Source organism: Vespa velutina, chromosome 9, assembly GCF_912470025.1.
Source record: "Vespa velutina chromosome 9, iVesVel2.1, whole genome shotgun sequence".
Taxonomy (NCBI): Eukaryota; Metazoa; Arthropoda; class Insecta; order Hymenoptera; family Vespidae; genus Vespa; species Vespa velutina.
The window spans coordinates 9031038-9058991 of record NC_062196.1 but is presented as its reverse complement, the minus strand read 5'-3'; the positions used below and the strand labels follow the sequence as shown (position 1 = coordinate 9058991).

The following is a 27954-nucleotide window of genomic DNA, read 5'->3' as shown; positions in this document are numbered from 1 at the left end:
TAAGTAATAGAACTTTATGTTAAAATTATTTCAAGCCCCGCGCTCCTATCCGTATTCTTAACGTTTAAATAAATGCACTATTGTTTAAATATTACTTTATCCTATCTCTTGTACATTATAGATTGTGTAAATAATTATAAAATTACCGAGGACATTTTATTGTAATTTTCGTCGTTTAGAAAACGAGAAAGTGCACTTGTCGGTTTGGAAAAGTAAAGTATTTCGGTAATTTTCAAATTTAATCGAAACCGACCGTTTATGTTTATATTGCACAAGTCCAACAACCCCGAGATAAAATTTTTAAATATTGGATTTTTATATTAAAACTATTTTAAGTTTCTCGCGAATTTCCTTCTTTATAACGTTTGAATTTATCTACTATTGTTTAAATATTACTTTATTTGTACTCTGTGAACGTTTATATTATTTAAATAATTATAAAATTTTCGAAATTATCAATTTATAAGTTTTCGTATTTAAAAATAGAGGGATTATAATGAGCACACGTAGGAGTGCAACAGAAAATTCACTGTGTTATGAGATTCCACCTCAGTCTCCTTGCGTACTCCGATGTGTAAACGTCGAAATGACATCTTTCCGTACCGCTACATTCATTCGTCTTATAAATACGATCATTTTATAATTATTTAAACAATATACAATGCACTCGGAGTATGATGAAACATTAATTAAATAATTTTACATTTCGTAAAGTGTTTCGTAGCACGTAAGACGCGTTAGATAATATAGTTTTCATTCACTCTTTGTCGATCGATAATGTCAACAAGGAAGGACCATTGAAAGGACGCTACGAGATACCACGTCAGTCTCTTTTCGTACTCCGAGGTGTAAACGTCGAAATGAAATCTTTCCGTACCGCTACATTAGCTCGTCTGATAGATACAATTATTTTATAATTATTTAAACGATATAGGCGTACGTAAAGCTTTGTATAGCTTATAAAATGCGTTAGATAAAATAGTTTTCTGTCTCTCTTTGTTGTTCGATAATTCCAAGAAGAAGGACCATTGGAAGGACGATACGATATACCACGGTCAGTCTCCGTACCCACTTCAGGGAGTAAATGTTGAAATGAAATTTGTTCGTATCGCTACATTCAATCGTCTTATAGATACGTCTATTTTATATTTTCGTAATCCCGTGGGTCTCCATGTGCAGCAACGTCCACATAGTGAGACCTAGGCCGGTATTACTTGCTAAGTCTAATTCTAAATCATGTAGCGCAAATACTACGTTGCGACTGCCTGTATATTTTAAGATTTTTCCAATATCTTTTCAATATAATTCCAGCTAAACATTAACATACTCCCTTTTTACATTTCTAAGAACTTTCAAGAATAAATAAATGATTAAATATAATAGAACACCAGAGTAAGTATTTAGAGAAACGCGCAGAAAGCTTTTCTATCGCACTTATGTTCTCAATCTATCTCATTTATTCTCATTTTCTCGTATTTATTATTATTTATAAGTCTCGTGTGGTACCCATGGGAGGGGCCCGTTGGTGTGGGTTCGTGTGCGGGCTGTTGTCTCAGCATCTTGTAGAAATGCGTCCCTTTTCTTTTCTTATTCCGCCTCTCTTTGCTTTTCTTTTTCTAAGATCATCGCATGATCATAAGGATCATCGAGGGATCATGAAGGGATCATGAAGGGATCATGAACGGATCATGAAGGGATCATGGAGCGATTTTCAATATGTGAACCTCATGTTCCAAGTTTCATCATTTTCACGTGCATGCACGTCTCGTCTCTTTTCTTCTCTTTCTCTTATTTTCTCCTTATTTGTGTGTGTGTGTATGCTTTTCTAAAGCCAAAGACAAAATATTAAATATAATTATATATACATACATATACATATATGTATGTATGCATTGAATTTCAATATTTATCGGTGTAAGATAGAAATATTCATTGAATAAAGTAAATATTTTGTGCAAGATAAAAGCGATAAAGAACTTGTAATATTTCTATGTTTCACTTGTTGCGTTTTTTCTTTCTGTCTTCGCTTTTTTAAATTTTAATCATATTTCTATTTTTACTTTTTCCAATTTATTAGCTTCTTTTGCATTTATGTTACCCATTAGGAAAAGATTTCTTTTCTTATATCAACATTTAACTTGTCGTGGTATACGTTAAAGATTTCATTCAACATAGAATTATATATAATGTTTAACGTACTGGGATATGTGATTGTTTTATGCTTAATAAGCTGTTTTGTAATAAATCAAAATTTTTCAATTTATTTTTTATTATTTTATTCTATCATTATATCATTGTTTAAGTAAAAATTAAGATATTATACACATATTCATTTAAAATCTTTTTTTGTTTCACTTAATATTCCTATAAAAAGCATAGAAAAGTGCTGTATACAAGTATTGTAAAAACTACAATTTACTGTTATAATTATTGTGCTTGTATTCAAACTTCATAGGTAATATAAAAAGAAGATATTAATATATTTGAGCAACAAGTAGAATATAAACATGGACACATGGTAATTTTTTAAATATATAAGATAAGGTACTCAACAAAAATATCATATACCGAATATCTTTCACGGTGCTAGATATCTGGATAACTTATATCTTAGGTATAATTAATCCTTTATAACTAAATAACTTATTTAAAGATAAAAGTACTATGCACACACATATTCACGTTTTTGTTATGAACACTGTATTTGACGGAAATAAAATCGTGTCTATTAATCGAATATTTACTGCGAGTATACCAATATTTGTTTTTGGAAATGGGACTAAGTACGTATAATCGGCTAACGGATAACCCATGTCTTTCATTCTTTTCAAAAAATCCTGCAATTAATTTATATGTATTATATTACATTATATATTGTTATAATTTTATGATACGTAATTAAACTAATTAAGAAAACGTGTCGTAAAATATCTGCCACTTACTTCAATAGTATTATTAGCACACATGGATATTGTTTCCTTGTCACCAGTGGGTAATCGTAAACATAATCGTAAGAGCGGCTTGTCATTATCTAAAAAAAAAAAAAAAAAAAAAAAAAAGAAAAGAAGAAAAAAAGAAAAACCAATTAAAGAAAGCAAATATATATGCAAACTAGTTGACAAAGTTTGTTACAACATAATCAACAATGTTTACGAAAATTTATATTAAATACGTAATTTTATTATAAAAATTGTTCAATGCTGAAGAAAAAATTGATGAACATAATACATAAACATTCTTGTTTTATTCAATTTAGTATTAAATGTCATTGAATCCCAAACTTTCTTTTTCTTCAAAACACACTGTACTACAGCTAAATATAATGCTACACACACACACACACACACACACACACACACACACACACACACCAGCAGCAGCAGCAGCAGAGAGAATGTTAATATCTATATCTACTAACCTGTATCTATATCGGTTTTACCGTCTTGCATTTTGTCTACCATTTCTTCCTTCTATTTGCACAAAAATAAAAGCAATTAATTAATTCTATTTTTAATAAAAAATGATTAAAAAAATATTCACATAATTAGGATTTACCCTTTCAGGAGATGCAACCTTCTGATTTGTATTGTCGAGTCGTCTCCTTTTTTTCAAAATACATGGACTATTGCTTGAAATATTTGAATTGCTATTATTCTGACTATCCAGCTGTTTAGACGTACTGTCTGCTATAAAATAAAGAACTTAAAATTTATTAATTCAATAAACGACGAAATATTAATAATATGGAAAATCTTAAACAAGTACTGACCGTAATCTCTATCGGATGCTACATTTCTTGTACTTTTACTACACGATGCGTAATCCTAAAAAAATAAAATTAACCTTATATATAATTATTAAAAGAGAATTGTACAAGTATAAAGATAATAATACTCGTCTATTGGTATACAAACATTTTTTGATGTTTCTGATAATTGACTCTCTTTCACAAGTAACGAAGTAACATTATCAGATTTATGATTGATTATGTCATTAGAAGCACCTTCTGGCGATGCATGAATACTTAATATGTCATTTAAATCGGATATCAAGCTGTCTATAGTAATGTGATTATATTTTCTTATACATTCCCCTGTTCTAGGATCTATTACTGCTAGGTACGGATAATTTATTACTTTATAAAAATCTATGTAATTCTTTCCATCTTTGGTATTTGATAATACCTATTAAAAAAGGGACATATTCGAAATAAGACAGATGAGCTCGTTTTATAATCAAAATACAACAACTATTATCAATTACTATATACCTGCCACAAAACAAAATGATCCTTCACAATTTCTTGAATTTGCTCGTTGGACCAAACATCTCTGTTAAGTACTTGACAAACAAACTCTTGAGAATCTTGAACATTAACGAGTAACCAACGATTTAAAGACTTTGCGTGTTCTCTTGCATCCACAAATGTACCAAGGAATAAAATATTACTCGGAGGTCTAAATAAATCTTCCAAACGCTTTGATTTAGGTTGAGAGCTCTCTTTTACACCGGCAACTCTTAAAGTCATTTCCTCTTCTTGCCGTTCTACGAAAGAAAATGCAGTTACAAATTATCATACTATATTTTAAATCGCTATATTTATCATTTTTAATTGTCGTTTTTGAAATATAAAACTCTTCATTAAGCAATCTTACAATCTTAAAATTAATTAATTCCTTTTTCTTTCTTTTTTACTTATAGCTTAGTATTTTAACGATATAAAATACTATAGTGGATAATTTTAATACATACGAGTTTCAAGAGCGAAATCTCTAAATCTATCAAAAGCATTGGGCAACCTTGGAAGTGAAAACATTGGTTCAGAATCAACCAGTATTTCTTGAGTAGGTAATATAGGTGGTCGTACTTCTGGCTCAGAATCTACTGCTTGAACTTGAGGCACCTGTCCTTCTTCAAACATTAAAGTAACAGCCATTTCTACATTTCCATCTGCTAGTGATAAATATTGGCATGCTGTAGCTTCGCTTTTTCCTAAAAAAAAAAAAAAAAAAAAAAAAAAAGAAAAAAAAGAGAGAAAAAGAAAAGAAAAAGGAAAAACAGAAAAGGAAAAACATGCCCAATTAATATATGTTTTACAATTATCAATACGCAAATAATATTTTAATATATTTGGAATAACCTTAATTGTACATCATTAATAAAATGTAATATAATAGTGTCAATAAGTCAGAAAAAATGACGAACTTTTTACCAAAAGTTTATATTAATGTATTAAAAATGAATGACTAAATGAACATTCAAATATGCAAGCTAGTGAAGTTTTTAAAAAAATGTCTAAATAGAATGTAGATGATTCTTACCAGTTATTTCCATAAATTTTTCGACAAGCTCTCGATCCATTTTAAGTTAAACCAAATTCGAGCTCACACAAAAATTAACAAAACGAACGTTGTTACCTTATTGTTGATTTGCCCTTATTTCTAATTCTTTCTGTAAAACATGGAATAATATCGAATAGTATACAAACAGCTTTAACAGGGCAACCAACATGAATCCTTATACATTAAATTCAACTTTAGTAGCGCCATCTTTGAGAAAATACATTTCCTACTATCTTAGTCACCATTAAAAGGCTATTTAATTTCTGCAGATTGGACAATGTATACCAACCCTGGATATTTAACATTTTTTGGAAATAGTTCGTTGATGTTTGAAAATTAACGATGTTTCCTGCACACATTATGCATTGACATGCAAATATATAAATATATATAAATACACGCACGTACGCACAGTGGCGCGGACATGTAGTTACATGTACAGTCAATAAAACTAATATTACTTGTTACTTATTTTATTCTTCAATAACACTATATTACTTATTGAATTATATTTTCTATAAGTTTGCTATACACACACACACACACACACACACATATATATATATATACATGTATATATGCGTAAGTATGTATATATGTATGTATGGATGTGATGCACATAATGAAATAAGAGACAAAACAATTTTTTCCAAACGACTATAATTATAAAATTTCTTATTTTTTAATACTTAGATAAATGTCAAATTTTCTGGGAATATATTAGTACTGAAGTATACATCGAAACGCCTATATTTCCTCAAATTTATAACGCATTAATATTTCATGTGTAAACCCTTCTATTTCTAATAATTTCAGCACAGCCTTGCGACGTGTAGATATGATAGATCGAACATATCTATTAGCAAGTTCCATGCCTCTTGTACAATAATATGTAAATCTTCAGTATTTTTCGGCATTTGTTTGTTTCTTTTTACCTATTTGCCAACATTAATCGACGGCATCTCGATTAGATTTAGATCCGTAGATTTTCCCGGCCATTTCGTTATACGAATAATACTGTCAATCAAGAATATCTTGACGATTCTAGCATAGAGAACGTTTTGAATAATCGTTCGCTCAATAGATCTATTCTTCTGGTATACTATATTATTCGGCGAATGGTAGAAATACATTTTTTTACGATATTATAATACACCCCATATTATTTCCGTAGTTCAATGAATAAAGAAGACATACCTTTCATTGTCATAGAATACCACCTCAATAATAACTTTTACAGTCGGTTTTAGAACGTTTGAAATGCCCAAATTGTTCTCCTTTACGACGTTTCATCTATAATTTATCGTTGGATAATCCAAATAGATTATAACTTAAATCCGTCGATAAAAATTACTTTGGACTATTGCTGTATTACATCCAATCTAAATGTTTTTCCTTCTTCTATGTGTATAGGATCGTATACGTAAGTAATGCGCTCCCGCCCCGCCCCACACTGTATATATGTACTTATTTGCATTCACTATAATATGAAAAATTCTTTCTCTGATTTTGATCAATACTTTAATCGCAATATATTCAAACAATTTGTTTAAGTACAATAGGTTACAAAAATTTTGGCATTCGTGAAAAGAAAAAAGAGAAAAAAAAAAAAAAAAAAAAAAAGAAAAGAAGAAAAGAGAAAAGGAAAGAAAGAAAACAAGAACATTTTGTTATCTGAATTATGCCAATCTCACTGTTTCTTTACTCTTTGGTTTTTGTTACGTTCATCAATATCACAGATCGCAAAAAGTAAAAATTCATTGATCCCTTACGTATTAATCCATCTTAATCTTTTTATTTAAAGATATTAATCTTTTTCTTTTTTAAATAATTTTGTAATAGTACGTGTCAATGGAAAGGTTTCATTTGTATTACATTCATTTTTCCAATCATCGGTATTCAGAGAAAAAATCATAGCACCCTTGAAACCATTAGCAATTATCCACTTTGTCTAAAAATTGAAAAGCATAATAAATATCTTTTGGCAATGGCTCATTATCGACATTGCAAAATTGTATAATAAACGTTTACCTTATAATATATGCTTTCATTATTATCATATGATATCCACTCTTCGTCTTTGTAAGCGTATGGTACTTTGCTCTTATTTACAAAAACATTACTTGCTCCGTTCTTCAGGAATTGACAGATAGTCGAATAAGATACGAAGCCATTTAAACCAAGTTTACCAAATCCATTGGCCGGCGCTTGTAACTTGTGATTTAAAGGATTATCTAATTTATATGAATGACCATACGTCGGTATGCCAATGACAATTTTATATCTTGGCATCCTTTTCGTTATCCAATAATGTGCAGAAAAGTTTACATTAAGTGTGTCCAAGTATCCCGATTCGATGGCATACGGGAATAAAGGAGCATTTAAATCAGTTACAGGAAAATACCAAATGTAATAATGGTAATCGTATGACATAAGGTTTATAAAGTCAACGTGCCTAAAAAGATTTTATATAATTTCAATATGTAAAACTGTTAATTATTAAAGCACATTAAATAACTAAAATAATAGTCTCTTTCGTCGATATGTCGACTGGTACTGGATGAAATTGCAATATTAAATAATTTTCTTAAATAGATAATATGAAATATAATTCTTCTTAACATTGGAGAGATTTTTATATTGTTTTTATAATATAAGTAAGTTTATATTATGATGATGCTGCATATTTAAAAAAAAAAAAAAAAAAAAAAAAAAAAAAAAAAAAAAAAAAGAATGATCTCAGATATAGTAATATTAAATGTCTCTGAATGTTTATATCGTTATAATTTACAATCATTGTTGCAATGACATTATGCTTACTCTGCAATTTCAGGAACACTATAGCTTTGATCTATGATAACTTGCGGAGCTGCCGCGGCTACTGATAAGATTAATTTTTCACTCCTATGATCAAATTCCTTCCTTACTTCGTGAACTAATTGTACAAAATGTATTTTCTCTTTTTCTTTAGGTTCGAACAATCCTGGAAACTCCCAATCGAGATCTAATCCGTCAAACTTAAATTTCTTTGTTACATCTAACACGGATCTTATAAATCTGAAAGAAGAAAGAATAAATAAGGATATATTTTCCATTGAGTACTATTTCAAAGAATTTATAAATAATTATAATGGCATTACCGTTTTCGATTTGCATGGTTCTTAACCATTTCTGGAAATCCAGAATTAAGTTCATTACCACCGCCAATACTAATCATAACTTTTAATTTCGAATTATTTTTCTTGAGATCAACGACATCCTCGTAAATCCTCGTATTGACACCCATGTCAACCGTACAATTTATGATACTTGCAAAACCTATAATAATGTGGGTGCAAATATGTGGATCTATTTGCGACGGAAAAAGATTCCGCGCTGTATTGGAGTCTTTCGGTATCGTGTAATAGCATACAATAAATTTTCTGCAATTTATTATAAAGGAAAAAAAAAAAAAAAAAAAAAAAAGAGAGAGAGAGAAAAAGAACTATGTTACAACTATATACAACGATATCTCTATTATATCTCTATTATAAAAAGAGAAGGAGAAGAAGAAGAAGTTAAAATTCTTACTCTGTTGAATTATTAGATTGCCATTCACGATCAATGTTTATATTTTTATTTCCATTATGATTCTCTTTCATTGATTTCGCATGCATTTGTGCTTTACTTAACCACCATGTACGAGCTAATGTCTTTTCTTCTTGGTTTAATTCTTCCAAAGTTTGAACATAGAATATCTTCAATGTCAATATACTGATCCAAGTACATAGTGTACCGATTATTAAAAATATTACGATGAAATAAAAAATCTGTGTCTTCCATTGTGACCTATTTGAAACAAATATTAACATAATTCTGAGTTTATAAAATCTTTGTAGATAGGGGGGAAAAAAAAGAAAAAAGAAAAAAAAATATAACAATAAATGAGATGTTTACTTGGTAAGTAAACAAAAATGTTAACAAATATGATGGAATAAAAGTTAGAAATAACCTTCAAAGTAATCGTATTATGAAATACAAATTTATAATATTGAAACATTAACGAGCATTAAAGTGTATTAATAACTTGAAATCTTCTAAAGTAAAGATTGCATTTGCAATAACCCATGGTCAATGGTACACGGTCAATTATTTATTTATAAAATAATCAACGTTCAAGAAGCTCATAAGTGAAAGATTAATATTTATATGCGTTTAAACATTGATAATGTGCATTTAACTTACTGTTGTGGATTAATTAATAATTTATAGTTGATCTGAGACATAGAAATTTCTATGATGATTAAGCAATATACATATTTAAGAAGCAATCGAACAGATGTAATTCCTACATTTTTCTCTAGTCATTTGTCATGTCGTATTCTGTCGCACGTCCCTGCTATACGGCGCAGACGCCGTATATCTTAAGCCTTTCCAATTAGAATGATCTTTTATTATGTTATATATATTTTATTATATTTTTTAAACGTATGAATGGACTGGAATAGATATAAATGTATAAATATAGATGGTTTTAAAGGCGATTTGAATTCTTTAGTGCATAAATAATTAACGTTTAACTAAGACGTATGATGTACATTTAAATGCGGAAATTGTCGCGCCAAAAGCCGAAATGGCACCAATACATCCGCTTACGCACCGTTACGATAATAAATGTAAATTCAAAATCAATAACGTTAGAATTAAAATAATTGGAATCGTTCAATTTAACAATTTTTAAACATCTCTCCAAATCAAAACATATTTTCGTCGTTCCTATGATGCATCGTTATTTCTTACTTATCGTACTTATCAAAGTAATAAATAATTCGTCAAAATTATAATACAACTATCGTGGAAATTTCAAACTTTCCAAACGCACATTGGAAATTTTTTTTGGATTATAAGACGAAGAAGAGGAAGAGAAAGGGGGATAATATGTGCGTGCGTGCGTGTGTGTGTGTATATATATATATATATATATATATATATATATATATATAATAATCTGCAAGCCCATAGAAATGGAACAGTTCTGGAACAATTTCAAGTTGAAGGTATAACGGTAGTCGTAAATAATCACGAAACATCGAATAGAAGGATAATTGTTGACTTTAACGCAATTATGAAGGCACGGATTATCATCGCTTTTTCTCTTGCCATTATCCTTGTATCCTGCCAAAGGCAAGATGATGATATGAATCGTTTAAGGGATAAATCTTTCGTGAAGAAACAGCTCGATTGTATTTTAGAAAAAAGACCGTGTGACAAAATGGGACAGAATATGAAAGGTATGCGTATTTTTCGGTTAGAGGAAAATTTGATTAAAAGGAAAAAAGAAAGAGAGAAAGTGTTTCAAACATTAATCAATATCGTATTGTTGTGTTGTTGTATTGGCATTGTTACAGATTTGATTCCAATAATAGCGTATAATAACTGCCAGCGATGCAATCCACATTTAAAACAACGCTACGCAATATTGCGAAACTTCATGCTACAACATTATCCTAACGAATGGAATGCTATAATTCGACGTTATTCAAGAGGTCCGCCTATTCAAGGTTAAATCAGTATAATCCAATCATTTTGTTTTTTAACACGATTGTCCTTACGCTGTACAAGAATAATTTTTAAAGTGACTTTGACGATTTAAGAAAAAATAAAAATGGCATTATCCCTCGTAAATTGTCGTGATTTATTCACAATTTCTGGTAATTGCGTCAAAAAGAAATGAAAACTATCGGTTAATCTCTCGGTCTAGGCCTATCGTTTGAAAGATTATTTAAATACACAGACGTTCATCATGCGACATCTCTAAAATCGATTATACACTCACTCGTGTCGAAATCACTTTCTCTTTGCACGTTTTGCGTTTCGTCAAATTCATGTCAAGTATTTATATTAACGAAGAGGAAACATCGTAATAAAGATCGAAACGATATTTGCATTGACCTCAAAATTCTTCGAGAAAATTGAAAAAGAGGACCCGAGAAGGAGCTGTTGGATCTTACGATATACAACTACAATTGGGACAATCCTCCATTAGATACGTATTATTATCAGATTATAATCAATAAGTCCCTTAGCATATATCTACGTACACGAGATGTACATTAGACTGTAAAACTATTTTTTTCAGCCATTCGATTCTTTTCTAGCCTATTCTTATCTCTGTTTTCTATCAATATCATTTCAATGTCGTCCGTTCGCAAACACTTTGCGACCGAGACACGTCCATGCACTCTATGCCTATACGTCGGGTTTAATAATTAATCATAAAGATAATTATTAAATATTCCATCGATATTATCGTTAAATAACGTAATGGTTAAGTAATATATAATCGTATATTATAATAATTGATAATAAAGAAATATTCCTCTTCTACGTCTATGTTTGTCTAATTAAGTAAGCTCCTCCTAACTAAAAAGACCGACGTTAATTTTCTTTAGACGAACGAGATAATCGTGCGACTAAGCGATTTCTCCTGACGTAATCAGAGGATAATAAAGTGTGTCAATGCCCTAATACGTGCTGCATATGAATAACTTCAGCTAAGATTTTAAACTGATATTGTAAACTGTTTATCTACATATCAAATCAATAAATTTTTTTGCTTTATTAACGTTAAAGAGGGCTGCGTGATTAAAGGAATGATTCGTGAGTGTTTAATTAATTAATTTCTCTCACAGAAAAGGAAGGGCCGAAAACTTATTTTGCAAAACTTATGTGTATGATCAAAATTGAATTTATAATATAACAATATTAAGTGAGATCGAACGAAGAATTTGAAAAGTACGTGTTTTTTCTCTGTCCCCCGTTGCCTCATACTTCGCATCGCGTTGCACACCCACGTCGTATTAAGCATCCTCCATCGCGAACGCGAATACCCCTCCAATGATGATTGGTCGTCAGCTATATAAAAGGTGACTTAACATGAATACCATTTGATTATCCAACTTTTCCCGTGGCAGACAGGTATATATCGGTATACTCATTAAAAACTTTCCCTTTGCGAGAGGTAAACCAATCGCTACTTCTTCTTTCAGTTCATTCTCCGTTTATCCTTCTTCGACGGTTCTTTTTATCTTATTTAAGAAGAAAGTGAAACTTTCGACATAGATTATTTTCCATTAGACAAGAATAGCCGTGCAAAATGACAAAGTATCTGATAATGTTGGCATTGGTGACAGTCGTTGTTGGAGTTGAAAAATATTCTACCAAGTACGATGACGTTGACGTGGATAAAATTCTTCGAAACGATCGCGTTCTTACCAATTACATTCGATGCATGCTCGACGAGGGTTCCTGCACCGCGGAAGGTCGCGAATTGAAAAGTAAGTATATACCTCCTATATGCGTACGCGTCTATTATCTCTTCAATCGGTACGAATAGATATAATAAATAGATATATTGAATAATTGAAAGATTTATGGTTTAGACTTTACTATTTCCTTCCCCATCCAACCCCCTATGTCCACCGGCCGATGTTCTCCGGTTTTACCGGTACGATTGCATAAGACGACGCGCTTTTCGATCAACCCGGTTTAACTCTTTACGCTCTTCTCTTTTGAATCTTTTACGCGCATATTATGTGCACTAATTTGAAATATGCGTTTGTCGGTAATAATAAAGAAAAAAAAATTTAACGTGAATCTATTGCATAATATATATGTATATGCGTTTGAAGTTTATCCAACAAAGTAAAAATATAGAGAAAATTGAAGCTAAAATAAAGAATAAAGTAGTTATCTTTTGTCGTGTAAAAATATTTTTCATAAGAACCGCGAATTATTATTAAACATAATCCGTAATCGTTATTGATATTATCGCCGAAATTGTAGGAAACATAATTTAATCAGATTTTTAATGTTGTTCCTTTACACAGAAATTCTACCAGATGCTCTTGCTACAGATTGTATTAAATGCAACGAGAGGCAAAAGGTTACGGCTGAAAAAGTTATTAATCATCTTAAGACAAAAAGATCGAAAGATTGGGATCGCCTGATCACTAAATACGATCCACAGGGTGAATATAAGCAGCGCTTTGAAAATTTGCACAACAGCAAGAAGATTTAAGTAAGAAATACGTCGGGTGAAACAGTAAGAAGAATGATTACGTGATATTCCTAAGAGATAATAATAGCGAAAGTAATCATTTAGTAATAATAATATATATATATATATATATATATATATATATATATATATATATATATATATATATATATATATACGTATATACGTATATATACATATATATAAATATTATATATGTATATACGTATATATACATATATATAAATATTATACAGATTCAAGACTGAAATCGATGATTTTTCGATATGTTACTTTCTTTAAAAGAAATTTTTTTCATCCCCAACTAATCCCTAATCCCCGGCCCTATGTTTGTTCTTAAATGGTACGCGCCTAATGAATTTGATGAAGGTTTTATACGTGACTGAATCGACATTGGTCAATTCAAAATTGACTTTATCTCATTCATGTTTCGAAGGAATCGCGATCAAACGAATAAAAATTACTATATTCTTTCGTTTTTCAAACTATACGACACGTAAATAAAAACTATTTTCTCTCTTATACATGTACTCTTATACATGAGTCTTTTATATTCCGTTTATTATGAAACAAGTTTTTTTTTTTTTTTCTTTTTTTTTTTTAATCCAGAAAAAATATTTAAAAATGTCTGTGAAAATAAGACTACGCTTCCGTTCATTCCACGCGTCTCTTTTTAACTAAAGATCCCAACTGTAAAATAAAATAAAATGTTTCAATAACTTGATTGACAAATTCTTTACTCAATTATGCATGTATAATTACATTTCTGAACTTACAAGATCCGAAATTGCTGGTAAATTATTAGTCTGGTCTGTGACGTTGCCCTCTTGTTCACGATTTTCTTTCGGTGGCAAGACTTTCTTCTTATTTCGATGTTGTGGGAATGTGGGCATAAGTTTTGGGTCGCAGGCTGTTGAGTAAATAAATATGAAATTTTTGTGCCGATACGCGACGAGGGTGCGATAATTGTAATATTATATACATGCACGCACGCACGCGCGCAATAAATTTTATATATATATATATATATATATATATGTATGTATATATATATATATATATGTATGTATGTATGTATGTATGTATGTATAGTGTACTAACGTAGAGGTGGCTCTCTAAAGTAACTACTTTGTAAACACTCCTCTGCGGTTGCACGTTTCTTCGGATCGTACATGAATAAAAAGTTTAATAATCTCAAACCAACTGCACTTAACCAAGGGAATTTTTGTTTTAAATTATTATACGGCTGTTGCTTAAGTGTGAAATTTTGTAATGCTGGTAAAGAATTGAATTCTGGCCAAATAGCCTCGCTGGGTGTACCCAATAAATCAACTATTAGTTCCAATTGTTGAATTTCTGAACGTCCAGGTAAAAGTGGTCTATGATCCAATAGTTCTCCTATCATAAAAATAACATACAATATGATAAATTTAGATGATTCACGACGTATATAAATATATATATATATATAGGAGATATATTAAGCGACGTAGGTTATTTCTTATTCACCTAATATACATCCGGCTGCCCACATATCGACAGAAGTAGTTTGTGTTTTTGCTTGTAATAACAATTCTGGTGCTCTATACCACAGTGTTACTACTCTGGGAGTCATCGGTTTTAAAGGCAATCCAAACCATCTGGCAAGTCCAAAATCAGCTATTTTAACGCATCCTTTATCGGTCATGAGTAGATTAGAAACCTTCAAGTCTCTGTGCACGATAAAATTATGATGCAAGTATCGCAATCCCTTCAATACTTGTAAAACGATGCATTTGACTTGGCTTTCAGAAAATGGCGCCTGCATATTATCCAATAAACTTGCTAAATCTTGCTCGCAATACTCCATTGCAAGGAATATACTTTCTAAACTCCTTCCGACTACGACCTCTCTCAAATGGACAATATTTTCATGACGGCACGATAAAAGGACCGAAATTTCTCTAAGTCCGCTTACTGGCAATCCATCCTTTTCATGCTCCATCCTAACCTTCTTAAGGGCTACAACTTTATCATTTTTTGTGTCTCTAGCTCGGTACACAATCCCATATGTACCCTCGCCAATGCGGTTCAACTTTTCAAACTCTGATACGAATCGACATTTGCCAAGCTGTTAAAAGTGATATTATAGGATTACTTATTTGTACATAAGTGAGTATTAATAAACGAAATTTAAACGTAACGTTTAAGATAGATAAAAACAAATAATAAAATTTCTAATAATACGAATAATTACAATATCTTGATCGGGTATTTCCATCGGTTTGCCAGTTAAAAATGAGGTTAAAACACCCTTCCTTGTAATCGGCGCCGATGGATCCGGTCCTGCTTCGGAGGCTGCTTTTTTGTCGGTATCATTATTTTCTACCGATTTCTTTTCTAAAGCCTCGTCTAAAATATAACGATGATAAACATTTTAAGGGCTTCTTTGTTCTTAGATATATATATATGTGTGTATGTGTATATGTATACGTATATATATATATATATATGTATATGTATATATATATATGTATATTTATATATCATTGATGATAGAATATAACGAACATTATTCGCACATACATGAACACTGAATACATCAATGATGTATGAATAAGTAAACATTTTATTATACCTTCGAAGCCTGAAAAAAAGGATGTCTCAAAATTCATAATTCCTTGATATTTATACTCCTCACTCTTTGTAAGCGTTCGTTCGGAACTTAACCTCTTGTACTGGTATTTAGTACACAACGTTACAGTATTTAGACATACCTTTTGTCATATTTGCTGCTGTATATATGGATTATAATTTGTTTAATTAAATTTGTCCTTTATTTGAATATTTACGCATCAATAAACAAAAGTAGAATTTAATTAAACCGACGTTTAACAGTATTACCGATAAGTTTGTATCGATGCGTGAATTATTCCTAGGATCAGATCGATGCCGTAAGTCCCTTGCCAACGTTACAGAAATATAATTATTACTTCTTTCTTTTCTTTTTTTAATCTGACAAATAACAAAGAACAAATACGACGAGTTCGACGTGAATGAATATAAAACAAGGGCCTTATAAAATGATGCGCAATTAATTGAACTTAATATCAACTTTTTGGACGAGTGAAAATGGACGAGAGAATATTACGTTTACTTTGTTTTTTTAAAGTTGGCAACGATTTGGCGCCAGTGCGCATATCTTTCGAGCTTTCGCGCTACTACGAGAGAGTACACGGAGGAGCAGTGGTTCTTATCCATCTATCGTATAATGTCATATTATTAAACTGCTCATTTGTTTCCTTTATAAAATATGGCTATTGCTATCGTGCAACAAAATAATAAATAATTGCCGACGTTGATGAGAGTTACAAACGGATTAATAATAAAGTTATTAATAATAGTGACAATAACGGTGATGAGAACTTGAATGAAATTATGGAAATGTCCTGTGGCAATATTACACATGATCTATTTAGCAGAGATGGTGACTCTGAAAAAGATTCAAGAGATATTAATCTTAATAAGGACATGGCTAATTCTGATAATGTTGGGGGTGACTTTGAGAATGCCTTTGATCAAACTACTGTAGTTAAACTACAGAGAGATTTCTTAGAGTGTAACGATCAAGTTAAAAAAGTAAGACCATCGTATTCAGGCATCATGGACAATGATTCTGAGGACAATGATATTGCTATTTCTTCATCATTCAGAAGCAGGATAAATGTGATAGAAGATGATTCTGAATCTGTTGTTTCCAATGGAAGTATAGATAGAGGCAATATTAAAAGGAAAAAAAATGAGACAATGGCATTGGATAATGATTCTATAAATGGATACCAGTATACAATAGAGAAAGAGGAAAGTGTAAGTTCATTTCTTGCATTTTACATTTGGAGTAATAATAAATTATATCAATTATTGAATTTATTGTAAATTTATCTAGTTGAAAAAGGCAGCGAAAAGGTTTGAGACACTGGTTGATAGCGATTCAGATGAAGATGAAATTCAATTGTCGATGGTTAAAAATGTGACAAAGTCAACGGATAGTAAGAAGGAAGGCAATAGGAAAGTAAGTCACTTTCTTTTCTTACTTACAAGATATAATTCTAGTTATCTATTGCATATCTATTATAAATTGCTTATAAAATTTATTATTCACAGGTTTCTATCAGAGCCTGCAAGGAAGAGGCCATGAAACAAATTCACAGCGAAACCCAAAGATTGATTCGAGAAACTGCAATATCTTTACCGTATCATAGGCCAAAATTACGAACGTTACAGGAATTTTTAAATAGGAAAAAAGTATCTGTAACGCTTCCAGACGCACCTACGACGGCTTCTAAACTGAAGATGTCTTATGCTATTGTAAGGTAATATTCTTTTGCGTTATCTTAGTATATGTGACATATGTAACATTTCGAATGTAAAAAATGTAAAAGAAAAATATTATATATACTTTAAAAGTTGTATATCAATCAGAGTTCTTTTTTTTTTTTTTTCTTTCTTCTTCTACGTAGCAAGGTACTTGAAGATAAAGAAAAAGAAGCAGAAGAATTTTACAAATCTTCCGACTCGGAGGAAGATGCGGAGGAATTGGCAATGCGTATTTCTGAACCTATTATCAAAGATGCAGCTACGTCTTGCGTTGCGAACGAGACGACACCTTTCGGCGATATTAATTGTCTTCCCGATGAAAATATTGAAAAGGTAATGGTCAATGATAAAGGTGAAGGGAATGCTCAAGTTTTTCCCATTAATAAAGATATTTCCCAATGTAAATCTATTATAACCGACAATTCAGAAAGATCATCTAATGAAAATATTGAGTTATTAGATAGGTGCAATTTTCATTGTTTATCTACATTGAATCTAAGCGATGAAATAGGAAAAACTGATGCAGATTTATCAACATATATTGATGACTATGCTGTGACAAATGCCAAAAGTGATCTGAGACATGATGATGAAATAATTGTACAAGAGATAATAGATAAGTTGGTCGAATTAGTGAACCGTAAAGTTGAACAATGTGACAAAGATAAATTGAAAAAGAATATTGCATTGGAAAAGACTACGAGCGAAAAAGAGAATAAAGTACTAACGGAGGCTATTGATAATAATCTATCGTTAGATAAAAATGACAATGATAAACTGCATGCTCAAGCTAGCGGCGATGATCACGATCTAGCTACTTCCGTTTTGGGAAATACAACTGAAAAAACAGTGGAGCATATAGAAAGTTTACCATTATCGAGTTTCTTTTGCAAAGAAGAAAAGCGCATGAAAAGACAATCATTGCCCGATACGAGGATAAATATAGAGCCGCGATTAAAAGGCTCCCCGGGTATGATAATTGATTTATCGTGCGACATGAAACCGAATAAGAAAGGTGTAGAAAATTTAATAAATAGATTTCTTTCCAAGCATACTGCTAGTGATAAAGACGTAGAGGAAACGGCCGAGATAAATGTTGTTCACTTGGAAAATACCGCTGATGGATTAAAGACAGTTAAACGTACACTTTTCTATAAAAAGCCTGTTATCGAAAAAGAAGATCCAGAATTAGATAAGCCCGGAGCTAAATTGAAACGTTTGAAGGAAGACTTGAAGTTTAAAATGGCCATGAAGCGTAATGAAGAATGGAAACAAAAGGAACAAGAGTTAAGAGATAATGAATTAGAAATGGACGATATAAGCGTACACGGTATAGATGCCGAGGAAAAACTACAAGACGAATCTAGCGGAAGTGGAGAAGAAAGTGAACCGGAAGAGAACGATATTCCTATGGTAGATAAGAAGAGGCCTTTGTGTGAATTTGCAGACGATGAAGCTGAGGAAAGTGAGAATGAGAATGAGGAGGAGGAGGAGGAGGAGGAGGAGGAGGAGGAGGAGGAGAACGAGGAGGACGAGGACGAGGAGGAGGAGGAGGAGGAGGAGGAGGAAGAGGAGGACGACCAGGAGGAGGAGGAGGACAACGACGAAGAAAAATGTGCAAAGAATCGTATATACGAAAATGATGATGATGATTCTAACGACGATTGCATCAGAATTACAAAGAAATGGAAACCAAAGAGAATTATAAAAGCGTTCGAAGATGATTCTAATTTGTCGCCATTAAAAACTACAACGGACAGGATTAACGAAGCGAAGACAAGTGTTTTTGAAAGGACCACAACGAATGTAGATTTATTTGAAACGAATCAAAGTCCAATCGACTGGAACAGCGATGAAGAAAATGATGTTTCGATTCTTCAAAAAAATAATCAGCCTGATTTAACGCAAATGTGTAAGACGCCATCGATTAAAACGAACGTTCTTGATTTTGTGTCTCCAATTACGCAACTAACAATATTGCATGCAAGCTCGAATTCTAGTAGAAAGAATTCTGCGAAAAAGGACGAATTCGCATTTGTCAATAGTACCGAGTCATTTTCTCAAACACATATGCCATTCAATGCAACATGTAAAAGTCGTTATGGTATTGATAAAAAATTGAAACCACAAAAGAAACTTTTCGATGATTATAATGACGTAGCGAACGACGAAGATCTCATGCAATTATGTTCAGGCGAGTTTCCCTCGACACAAATGACCGTTTTAAATCCGACATCATCTGAGGAAAAATCTTCATCAACGGCTTCATTGACATTGAATGTATGTCCCGTAGACGTAGAAAAATCAGATAAAGATAAATCATTTGAAAAGGAAACTTCTCAGGACGAAATGAAACTTTATTTGGACGAAAGTTCTGCTTCGCCTCGAGAAAATATGAAAAATATCGATGGCTCGACGTGGAATAAGTTATCGGCTGTCTTCTCTTCCGACAACGAAGATGACCCCGATAAAGATGGAGATAAAGTGAAAATAACGAGGAAACGACGTACGAAAAAATTACAATTATCCGACGACGACGACGACGACGACGACGACGACGACGACGAGAACGATAGTCAACAGTGTGATTTACGATCGGATCAGGAAAAGGTAGACGATTATGTCGATTATGATTCCGAAGAAAATGAAATTATTGTTTCGAAAAAGAGCAGGAATAATGTTGCCGCTGAATTTTTCGAAGAAGAAGCCGAGTTGAGCGATAGCGACTGGGATTCGGCAGACGAAGATGAGAAAGATTTAGACAAATTGGAATTCGAGGAAGGAGATGAGGACGAAATAGATGAAAATAAAGTGCGCAATCAATTAGAGAAAATACATATGAGACAAATATTGGATCAGGATCAAAGAGAAGTGAGAATGTTGCAAGAATTATTATTCGAAGATGGTGATTTGCATACGGAGGGTAATGGGCGAGAGCGAAAGTTCAAATGGAAAAATATAGGTATTTCGAGATATATCTAATGGAAACGACTCCTGTCGAGGGCATTTCGTAAACTTAATTGCGAATGTTTTTATCTCGTTTAACTTAGATAAACTCGGAGAGAATGGCGAGGCTTCTCGTATGGACGACGATACAGACGCTGGACTAGACGCTTTACAAGATAACGAAAATGAATTGGAATGGTGTAAACTTAGACACGAAAGAGACAAGTTTCTCGAGGAGAAAAAGGTAAGGAATTTAACATATAAAAATGTGAGCTCAAGGGAATTCTCAAGGGAGCGGATCGCATTCACAGAGAGCAGTAGACGAAGAAATCGAGGAGGATTTAGGGAAAAGTGAAATCTTCAAATTTGGCGTGAAATTGTTGAAAAAACTCGAATCCGAACAGCCCGAGAAACATGATTCTTCGGGAAACGATAATGAGCCCATGATAGAACCGATAATGCCGCGCAATTTATTCGATTTATTGAATGCGCCCGCATTGGGAGGAAGAAAAGGTGCGATTAAAGTAAGTAACAATTAAAACACACGTATACAAGTAATATCGTATGTATTATAATGGACAATATGTTTACGAATAACATTATTTATATTTTTGACGGTTTCAGACCATTATGAAGAAACGCTCGTTCTTATCGCGGGGAGAAGAAGAATTAGATCGTATCGCTAAGAGAGTACGATTGAATGATACGATCAATTTGGCGCCAGCGAATACGAAAAACTTTTTATTCGCGCATGTAACTCCGCCCGTGAAGAAAGTCGATGACGAAGAAAACGAAAATATCCACGAAGAGGATGAAAACGAGTCGAATGACAAAACGTACCGGCGTAGAAAGAGGAAGGCAACGCCGTCGTCGAGTACGACGCCAAAAACAACAAAAAGAGTTAACCAAGAACGAACGGATACGAAAGGAAAGAAAACACTTTGATATACCCAGACACGTGCCGTTACTTGGTGGAGGGGCGGGGGGAGTAAAGAAAAAGAAAATTGTAAATATTATCGATATTATAATAAGTAATCACGTAATATACATTGAAATATAATACTTTTTCAATATATTTACATACGTGTGCGTCGTATGATTGACGTTTCCTTTTTTTGCACAAAGAACAAAGGAAAAGACCGTCGATCGGAAAGGGGTAGGGGAAAAAAAAAAAAAAAAAAAAAAAAGAAAAAGAAAAAAAAAAGAAAAAAGAAAGAAAGAAAAAAAAAGAGAGCGTACTGGCAGTAACGAGAGCCGTAGTACATTTGTTCGATAGCAACTCTCATTCCGGTTCATTCGATATCGTCGTCCGAGGATAGCGCCGTAGGTACTAGGCAGGTAGGTAGGTAGGTATCTCTCACGAGCGCGCGCGCTCGCGCTCGCGCTCGCGTTATACACCGGTATTGGAAAATAATCCGAACAATACGGCACGGAGCGTATGTTTAATGTAACTCTATCCAATAATGCACGTCCTGGCCTAGGGCAACCGAGTGCCCCTCGTGCACGCTCGGCAAACACGACACGAAAGGTAGGGCTGAGGTGGGCACACAACCACGCGTTATGACCTGACTCATCCATAAGAACATTCCATTTATTACTTACATTTTAATCGCATGATCAATCCGTGGGAGATGAGCTTTTTCGCCAAATTTCTTCTAATTTTTTCTCAATCTAATCTATCTCAAGACGGTCGGTCGTTCTTCGTGACGTTATTCGCGGCGTCCTCCTAACCCCGATCGTCATTTCAGAACGCTTCGATGAGCTCGTATTTTTACGATACACTAATCACACTCAAAGCTAAACGATGTCGAGGTAAGAATAAAAAAGATGGATGTATAAACAGCGGATGTTCTTCTCTGCGTCGTAACAGATCGTCGTAAACCACAAAGTAATGGACAGACGGTTCCTCATTTAGGCTTTCTCCTGCTTTGCGCAAAGAGAAAGAGAGCGAGCGAGTGAGCGAGAGAGAGAGAGAGAGAGAGAGAGAGAGAGAGAGAAAGAGAGGATGAGAAAAGAGGGTCGGAAAGGGACGGGAGGAAAAGACTCGAGAGCGCTCAGGACTGCGGTGGAAACGGGGAATGAGGGTGGTTTGTTGCGTAAGCCGATTAGAGCATCACGGCAGTCACTCCTAGTCCGTGCAGGCAGGAGGAAGGAGATGCGTGGGTGGTGTACGAGCAGACCACGTTGATGCTCCGCGAAAGGTGGATTGGGAGGTTGAGCAGCGTGCAAGCCGAACAGTCAGGCAGAGACACATTAAAATCGCATAAAATATGCAGACGCATCCCTCGCTCTTTTCCACCACCGTTCCCCCTCCCCCTTCCAATCGTACGTCCCATAGCATAGTACCCATGTTCCCGAACTGCTTCTACGAAAGCACTCGCTTACATCCGCATTTCGCGTATGCGAAAAGCTTACTCCAACCAATCTCCTTTACCCTCTCCTCCAAACCCTTTATCCTTTCTTTTTCTTTATCATTCTTTTTCTCTTCAAGACGCACACCACGTCCTTCCCCCAGGCCCAAGAATAACGTTTATTCGCATTATTATGCAAAATTGTCCATCCTCTTAACGATCGTACGGCACAATCGATTAACGACTAAACTTTTAGCATTTACGTGCATACACGGCTCCCTTCATTCTCAAAAAGTGATAAATAAAACACGATCGATTCTTTTTATTTCAACGTATCGAAAGACCATAGGAATTTCACGAGACGCATCGAACAAGATAAGTTAGATACGTCGCGGCGTATTATTAGTACGCATTATTATTATGATGTGTCGTTATCGATGTTATAGCCGGTTGTGCGCCCGATATTCAATGAACGCGCGTCGTTTGATTTAATTCGACGCGCGATAGTAAATCGCCTATCGGCAATTTGTTTGTCGTTGACGCTTACTTTAAAATAAAAAAGAAAAAAAATAGCAAAAAAGTACTTTTAAATATTTCCCGTACATTACGTTTTATGCTCGCACGCTCGGAATACGCCGAACATTCTGCGGAGATTAGCCGAAGCAGCGCGCAACACGTAGGAAAACGTTTTACGTCGTATCAAATAATTATTGGAAATCCGTATCGATTGACCTCCATCCTCGCGGCCCAATACGCACATTTTACATACACATACATTGGGCATATTAGTTCGAATAATATTTGCGGATAATAATGGACTATTGTACCACCTGTTTTCGTTCGTACGCCGGAATGATTACGCGAGATAAGCTATATACGCCGATGCCGAATTAATCCGACCGAATCAATGTCTGAACGTTTCGACCGCTAGCTTTTTTTCTCCCTTTTTGCTTTTTTTCCTTTTCTCTTTTTTTTTTTTTTTTTTTTTTTTCCTTTTTCTTTCTCCTTTTTCAATCTCACTTTATTGTCCTTCATAATTGTCAGATTAATCCTAATTAATACTAATCAATTAAATTCTAAACGCGCGTCGGGCACTAACAATCATCCACGCTCGAACAAATCCATTTCTTTTTCTTTTCGCTATTCCTCTGATAATAATTGTCAATGATTGCGTCGATTGTCGAGCTGTCGAGCTATTCTTCGAGCGAGCAGGGTGGGGCAACGTCTTGAGTGCATCTCAACAGCCTCTCGTCCAATTACAGCGTGATTGTCCGACCTTCGTCGGATCCCACAGGGGTGCGGATTAACTAACGGAATCGACTGATCCTCGTGCACGTATAGCTTCACACGCGAGCACGCGACCTTCACGGACGAGTGACATATATGAGCCGATATTAACGTAGGCCCATCATAAGCGAGGAATTATTTATAAAGATTAACCGGCCACGGGCTCGATATACTTATAATTAAGAGGATCAACGGATTAGGCATCCAAATGTCGCCTCGGGAAAGAAATTTGGAAAATAATTAAGAATAAATACCCATCTTTTATATATCAGTTATATATCATTTTGGTATACCTATCGAAAGGATAAAGCGCGAGTTCGTAAATGCCTATCCGTATAAAGAAAAATAATCGATCGAGCAAGAAAGGTAGGTAGAGTATGAGAGGAGGTGGTAGACACGAAGCGTAGCGACAGCGTGAGAGAACAACGACGTGGAACGTTGCGTTATGTGGGGACCCGGGTATACAATTAAAGGTATCGAATGCAACCGTATAATTGCGCACCTTATCTTACGGTTCAAGCACGACCCCTCAATCTCTTTTGCTCTCTCTCTCTCTCTCTCACACACACACACATACACACACACACGCGCGCGCGCGCGCACGCACGCACGCACGCACGCACGCACATACATACACTCGCACGTTTTCTCTTTATTCTCTTTTCGCTGCGCGAAGAACCGTTCCAGTTTATTTTTCCAGGTAATGCTTGATCTGAAATTCATGAAATATCATGTATCATAACTTATGCGAATGGGTTCGATTTATATTTCCAATAAAGATGGAATTTTCCGTTTGTAGCCCTACGCGTATCGGGCTGAAAAGCGGAAAGAAAAGTATTATTTAAACGCGTAGTCCGTAGGATTTCGTAAACATTTCGATGAAATATTAGACGAGAAAACGAACCTAGCTCTCACAGCTGGTAGGCAGCGTCTGGCCGCGTCTACCCAAGTCTACCCGTTTCGCGAGGGGCGTCGGGCGTTTAAACGAGCACGCGCCCGAACACGAAAGAGGGGAGGATAAGCTAACCGACCAATAGGAATAAAGATAGCAGTTAGCTCCCGGGCGGAGCATAGGGATATACGAGACGTGGCACGAGCGTCCTTCTGTCAAACGGCGTCCGATCGCCGAGGTAGAGGGTCGTGTCGTTCTCATTTAAATAGGTGGACTTTACGAAAAAAGATCGACAGGTTGCCGAGACAGATAATTTGTTCGATCGTCGGTGGGATAAGAAATTGTTGGAAATAATGGAGAAAACGGAGCTGCTCAAATCACGAAGGAGAAGCGCGTCGTGAAAATTCATCAAGGACAAAAACGAGAAAATACTCGAAAAAGGACAGAGAAGGGGGCAGGGAGAGAGAGAGAGAGAGAGAGAGAGAGAGAGAGAGAGAGAGAGAGAGAATCTTGCGAAGGAAAAGGAAAAGCGCATTTTTAAAATGCTACATAGTACTTTGCCTCGAGCATTTCTCGCTCCTGGGCTCAATTATTTTGGTTATTACGGGGAAGAAGTTCACCATCCGTATGCGGGACCAGGAACGAGCTGGCACATTCCAACGGATAACATAGGGAGTACGTACGGCAGAATTGCCGAACAGCATCAGACTGTACTCCGCGGTTGGGAATCTTCGAGGCCGTCCACACCTTGCCCATTGGATTTGTCCCTAAAAGCACCGGCTACGCCCAGTACACCAAGGACCATCGAAGATGCTATCGAGGTAGACGACGAGGAAGATAGGAGGATTCGCGAGGAGGCCCAAAGACGAGCGGAAAACCAAAGATATCGAACGGACAGCGAGAGCGTGGATCTACTGTTGATCGAGGACACCGAGACCGAGCCTCAGCGTAGCTCGTCCGCTCACAGCCAGCGCAGTTACGACAGACATTTATCGGTAAAAGAAAGTGGCTTGCACGTTCAGGAAGCATTCGAAAAGGCTCGTTTTCCAGACGAGACCAATCGTGGATTGCCACCCCCTTATCCGAACAATGACGCGATCCAAAAGTATCACCAATTACAAAATCAGAAACTATTACTAAATAGTCCGACTCGATTGCAATCCATCCAGTCTTATCATCAGCAGCTTCTATTGACTCCACAGCATCATCACTTTCAAAGTATACACGCACCTATGACCCCACCGAGCACACCCTCGCCACCGCAATGTCCAAGAAGGAAGACCAGAGAGGAAGACGTTTCCTCGCCTTCGAATTCTATGGTCAACGTTAACGTTACGCCCCGACAAAACCTATTATCCGACAAGCCTACTCCAAGACCAAAGAAGAAGCACGCGAGAAGATTGAAATTCGACGAGGATACGAGCAGTCCTGTTTCCGGAACGGTAATATTAGGACCGGACGAGGCAGTGGTTACCGGCGACATTGATCCAGCCTTCAATATCGTCGAAGTCACCGAAGAGGCACGCGCCGAACTGGCCAAGATTGAAAATCGACTGGGACCGTATCAGTGCAAGCTTTGCCGGCAACTCCACGAGGATGCCTTTCAATTGGCCCAACACAGATGCTCCAGAATAGCTCACGTCGAGTACAAGTGTCCAGAGTGCGACAAGAGGTTCTCTTGTCCGGCTAATCTTGCTTCCCATCGACGTTGGCACAAGCCGAGATTACCGAACGGAGAATCGATCGCTGGCACTTCGAATTCATCCGTGGCCACCACCATGACCACCGAGATACCTTGCACCAGATGCGACGCCAAGTTTAATCGACAGGCTGCTTTGAGAAAGCACATGGTCAATCAACATCCGGAGAACGTTCTTAACGGCAACGGCAACGGCAACGGCAACGGCAACGGCAACGGCAACGGCAACGGCAACGGCAATGGCAACGGCAATGGCAACGGCGACAGCAATAGCAACAGCAACAGCAATAACAACAGCAACAGCAAGAACATCAAGCTCGATGATGCAGAAGGTACATCGAAAATGGACACTAGCCAGCTCGGTGTACACACTCTTTCGAGCAATGTGATGCCCTGACACCAGTTTCCTGCTCGACCCCTACCTCGACGGCCCGGATTTTATTGGAGATACGGCCTTGATTTGTAAGACTCCTACTACTTCGCACTATTACTTTGTACTAATTCGTAATAGTAGAACCTTCGTTCTACTACTTGATACTACTTAACACTCCCCAAAAAGATTTCAGCTTTTAGGTTATCGGAAGATTTTCGAATATGTGAGTACACAATCAAAATTCTCCTACTCGATCTATCAGTTCATTATTATTTTACGTTTAATGGGCGGTTTATAGATAAGGACTAAAATATATCCTAAGTAGAAAAGGGAAAAGAAGAAGAAAAAGATTGAAAAAAAAAAAAAAAAAAAAAAAAAAAAAAAAAAGAAAAAACGAAAAAAAAAGCGGAAAAAAAGAAACGAGAAAAAAAAAGAAAACGAGAAAAAAAAAAGAAAACGAGGAAAAACAAAGGAAGGAAAGGAAAGGAAAGAAAAGAAAAGGAAGAAATCGCGAAGAGAGCGATCCCTCGGATCCGAACGGAGGGATAAACGACGTTCGTTGTTATTTCACAGGCAGAAAAAAGTATTATTTTACTAGATAAGTGTGCGCTGATATTGTCAAAAAAAAAAGGAAAAAAAGAAAAAAGAA

General features: G+C 34.9%; 7 protein-coding genes across 10 annotated transcripts; 4 read left to right on the top strand and 3 right to left on the bottom strand.

The window, feature by feature from the left end:
• Positions 1–1393: 1393 nt before the first annotated feature.
• On the bottom strand, positions 1394–5509 carry LOC124951870 (UBX domain-containing protein 7). 3 transcript variants are annotated; one of them, XM_047500877.1, is made up of 9 exons: positions 5322–5504; positions 4753–4992; positions 4271–4545; positions 3915–4184; positions 3770–3824; positions 3556–3686; positions 3419–3470; positions 2943–3031; positions 1394–2837 (listed from the first exon to the last, which is right to left on the bottom strand). In XM_047500877.1, the coding sequence occupies exons 1-9, from the start codon at positions 5359–5361 to the stop codon at positions 2679–2681; spliced, it is 1311 nt and encodes a 436-aa protein (XP_047356833.1). In that variant the 5' UTR covers positions 5362–5504; the 3' UTR covers positions 1394–2678. The 3 variants fall into 3 exon arrangements, with proteins under 3 accessions (XP_047356833.1, XP_047356834.1, XP_047356835.1); XM_047500878.1 differs by having other exon boundaries at positions 3556–3683; positions 5322–5503; XM_047500879.1 differs by lacking the exon at positions 4753–4992 and having other exon boundaries at positions 5322–5509.
• Positions 5510–6846: 1337 nt separating this feature from the next.
• LOC124951869 (chitinase-3-like protein 2) lies at positions 6847–9723 on the bottom strand. The gene is made up of 6 exons (XM_047500876.1): positions 9567–9723; positions 8913–9170; positions 8483–8764; positions 8163–8399; positions 7374–7797; positions 6847–7293 (listed from the first exon to the last, which is right to left on the bottom strand). The coding sequence occupies exons 1-6, from the start codon at positions 9605–9607 to the stop codon at positions 7150–7152; spliced, it is 1386 nt and encodes a 461-aa protein (XP_047356832.1). The 5' UTR covers positions 9608–9723; the 3' UTR covers positions 6847–7149.
• Positions 9724–10336: 613 nt separating this feature from the next.
• On the top strand, positions 10337–10908 carry LOC124951873. The gene is made up of 2 exons (XM_047500882.1): positions 10337–10612; positions 10730–10908. The coding sequence occupies exons 1-2, from the start codon at positions 10447–10449 to the stop codon at positions 10885–10887; spliced, it is 324 nt and encodes a 107-aa protein (XP_047356838.1). The 5' UTR covers positions 10337–10446; the 3' UTR covers positions 10888–10908.
• A 418-nt stretch (positions 10909–11326) lies between these two features.
• LOC124951874 (ejaculatory bulb-specific protein 3-like) lies at positions 11327–13518 on the top strand. The gene is made up of 3 exons (XM_047500883.1): positions 11327–12299; positions 12371–12658; positions 13211–13518. The coding sequence occupies exons 2-3, from the start codon at positions 12478–12480 to the stop codon at positions 13399–13401; spliced, it is 372 nt and encodes a 123-aa protein (XP_047356839.1). The 5' UTR covers positions 11327–12299; positions 12371–12477; the 3' UTR covers positions 13402–13518.
• Positions 13519–13941: 423 nt separating this feature from the next.
• LOC124951872 (cyclin-dependent kinase 10) lies at positions 13942–16326 on the bottom strand. 2 transcript variants are annotated; one of them, XM_047500881.1, is made up of 6 exons: positions 16158–16326; positions 15638–15792; positions 14911–15511; positions 14503–14799; positions 14178–14311; positions 13942–14091 (listed from the first exon to the last, which is right to left on the bottom strand). In XM_047500881.1, exons 1-6 carry the CDS (start codon positions 16165–16167, stop codon positions 14056–14058), a joined length of 1233 nt encoding a protein of 410 aa, XP_047356837.1. In that variant the 5' UTR covers positions 16168–16326; the 3' UTR covers positions 13942–14055. The 2 variants fall into 2 exon arrangements, with proteins under 2 accessions (XP_047356837.1, XP_047356836.1); XM_047500880.1 differs by having other exon boundaries at positions 16019–16325.
• On the top strand, positions 14919–21778 carry LOC124951867 (claspin-like). Its single transcript, XM_047500874.1, has 8 exons — positions 14919–15552; positions 16553–17247; positions 17327–17452; positions 17545–17753; positions 17901–20719; positions 20808–20947; positions 21015–21227; positions 21328–21778. The coding sequence occupies exons 2-8, from the start codon at positions 16819–16821 to the stop codon at positions 21646–21648; spliced, it is 4257 nt and encodes a 1418-aa protein (XP_047356830.1). The 5' UTR covers positions 14919–15552; positions 16553–16818; the 3' UTR covers positions 21649–21778.
• A 138-nt stretch (positions 21779–21916) lies between these two features.
• LOC124951868 (GATA zinc finger domain-containing protein 13-like) lies at positions 21917–27728 on the top strand. Its single transcript, XM_047500875.1, has one exon. It carries the CDS (start codon positions 25776–25778, stop codon positions 27327–27329), a length of 1554 nt encoding a protein of 517 aa, XP_047356831.1. The 5' UTR covers positions 21917–25775; the 3' UTR covers positions 27330–27728.
• The last annotated feature ends 226 nt before the right edge of the window (positions 27729–27954 follow it).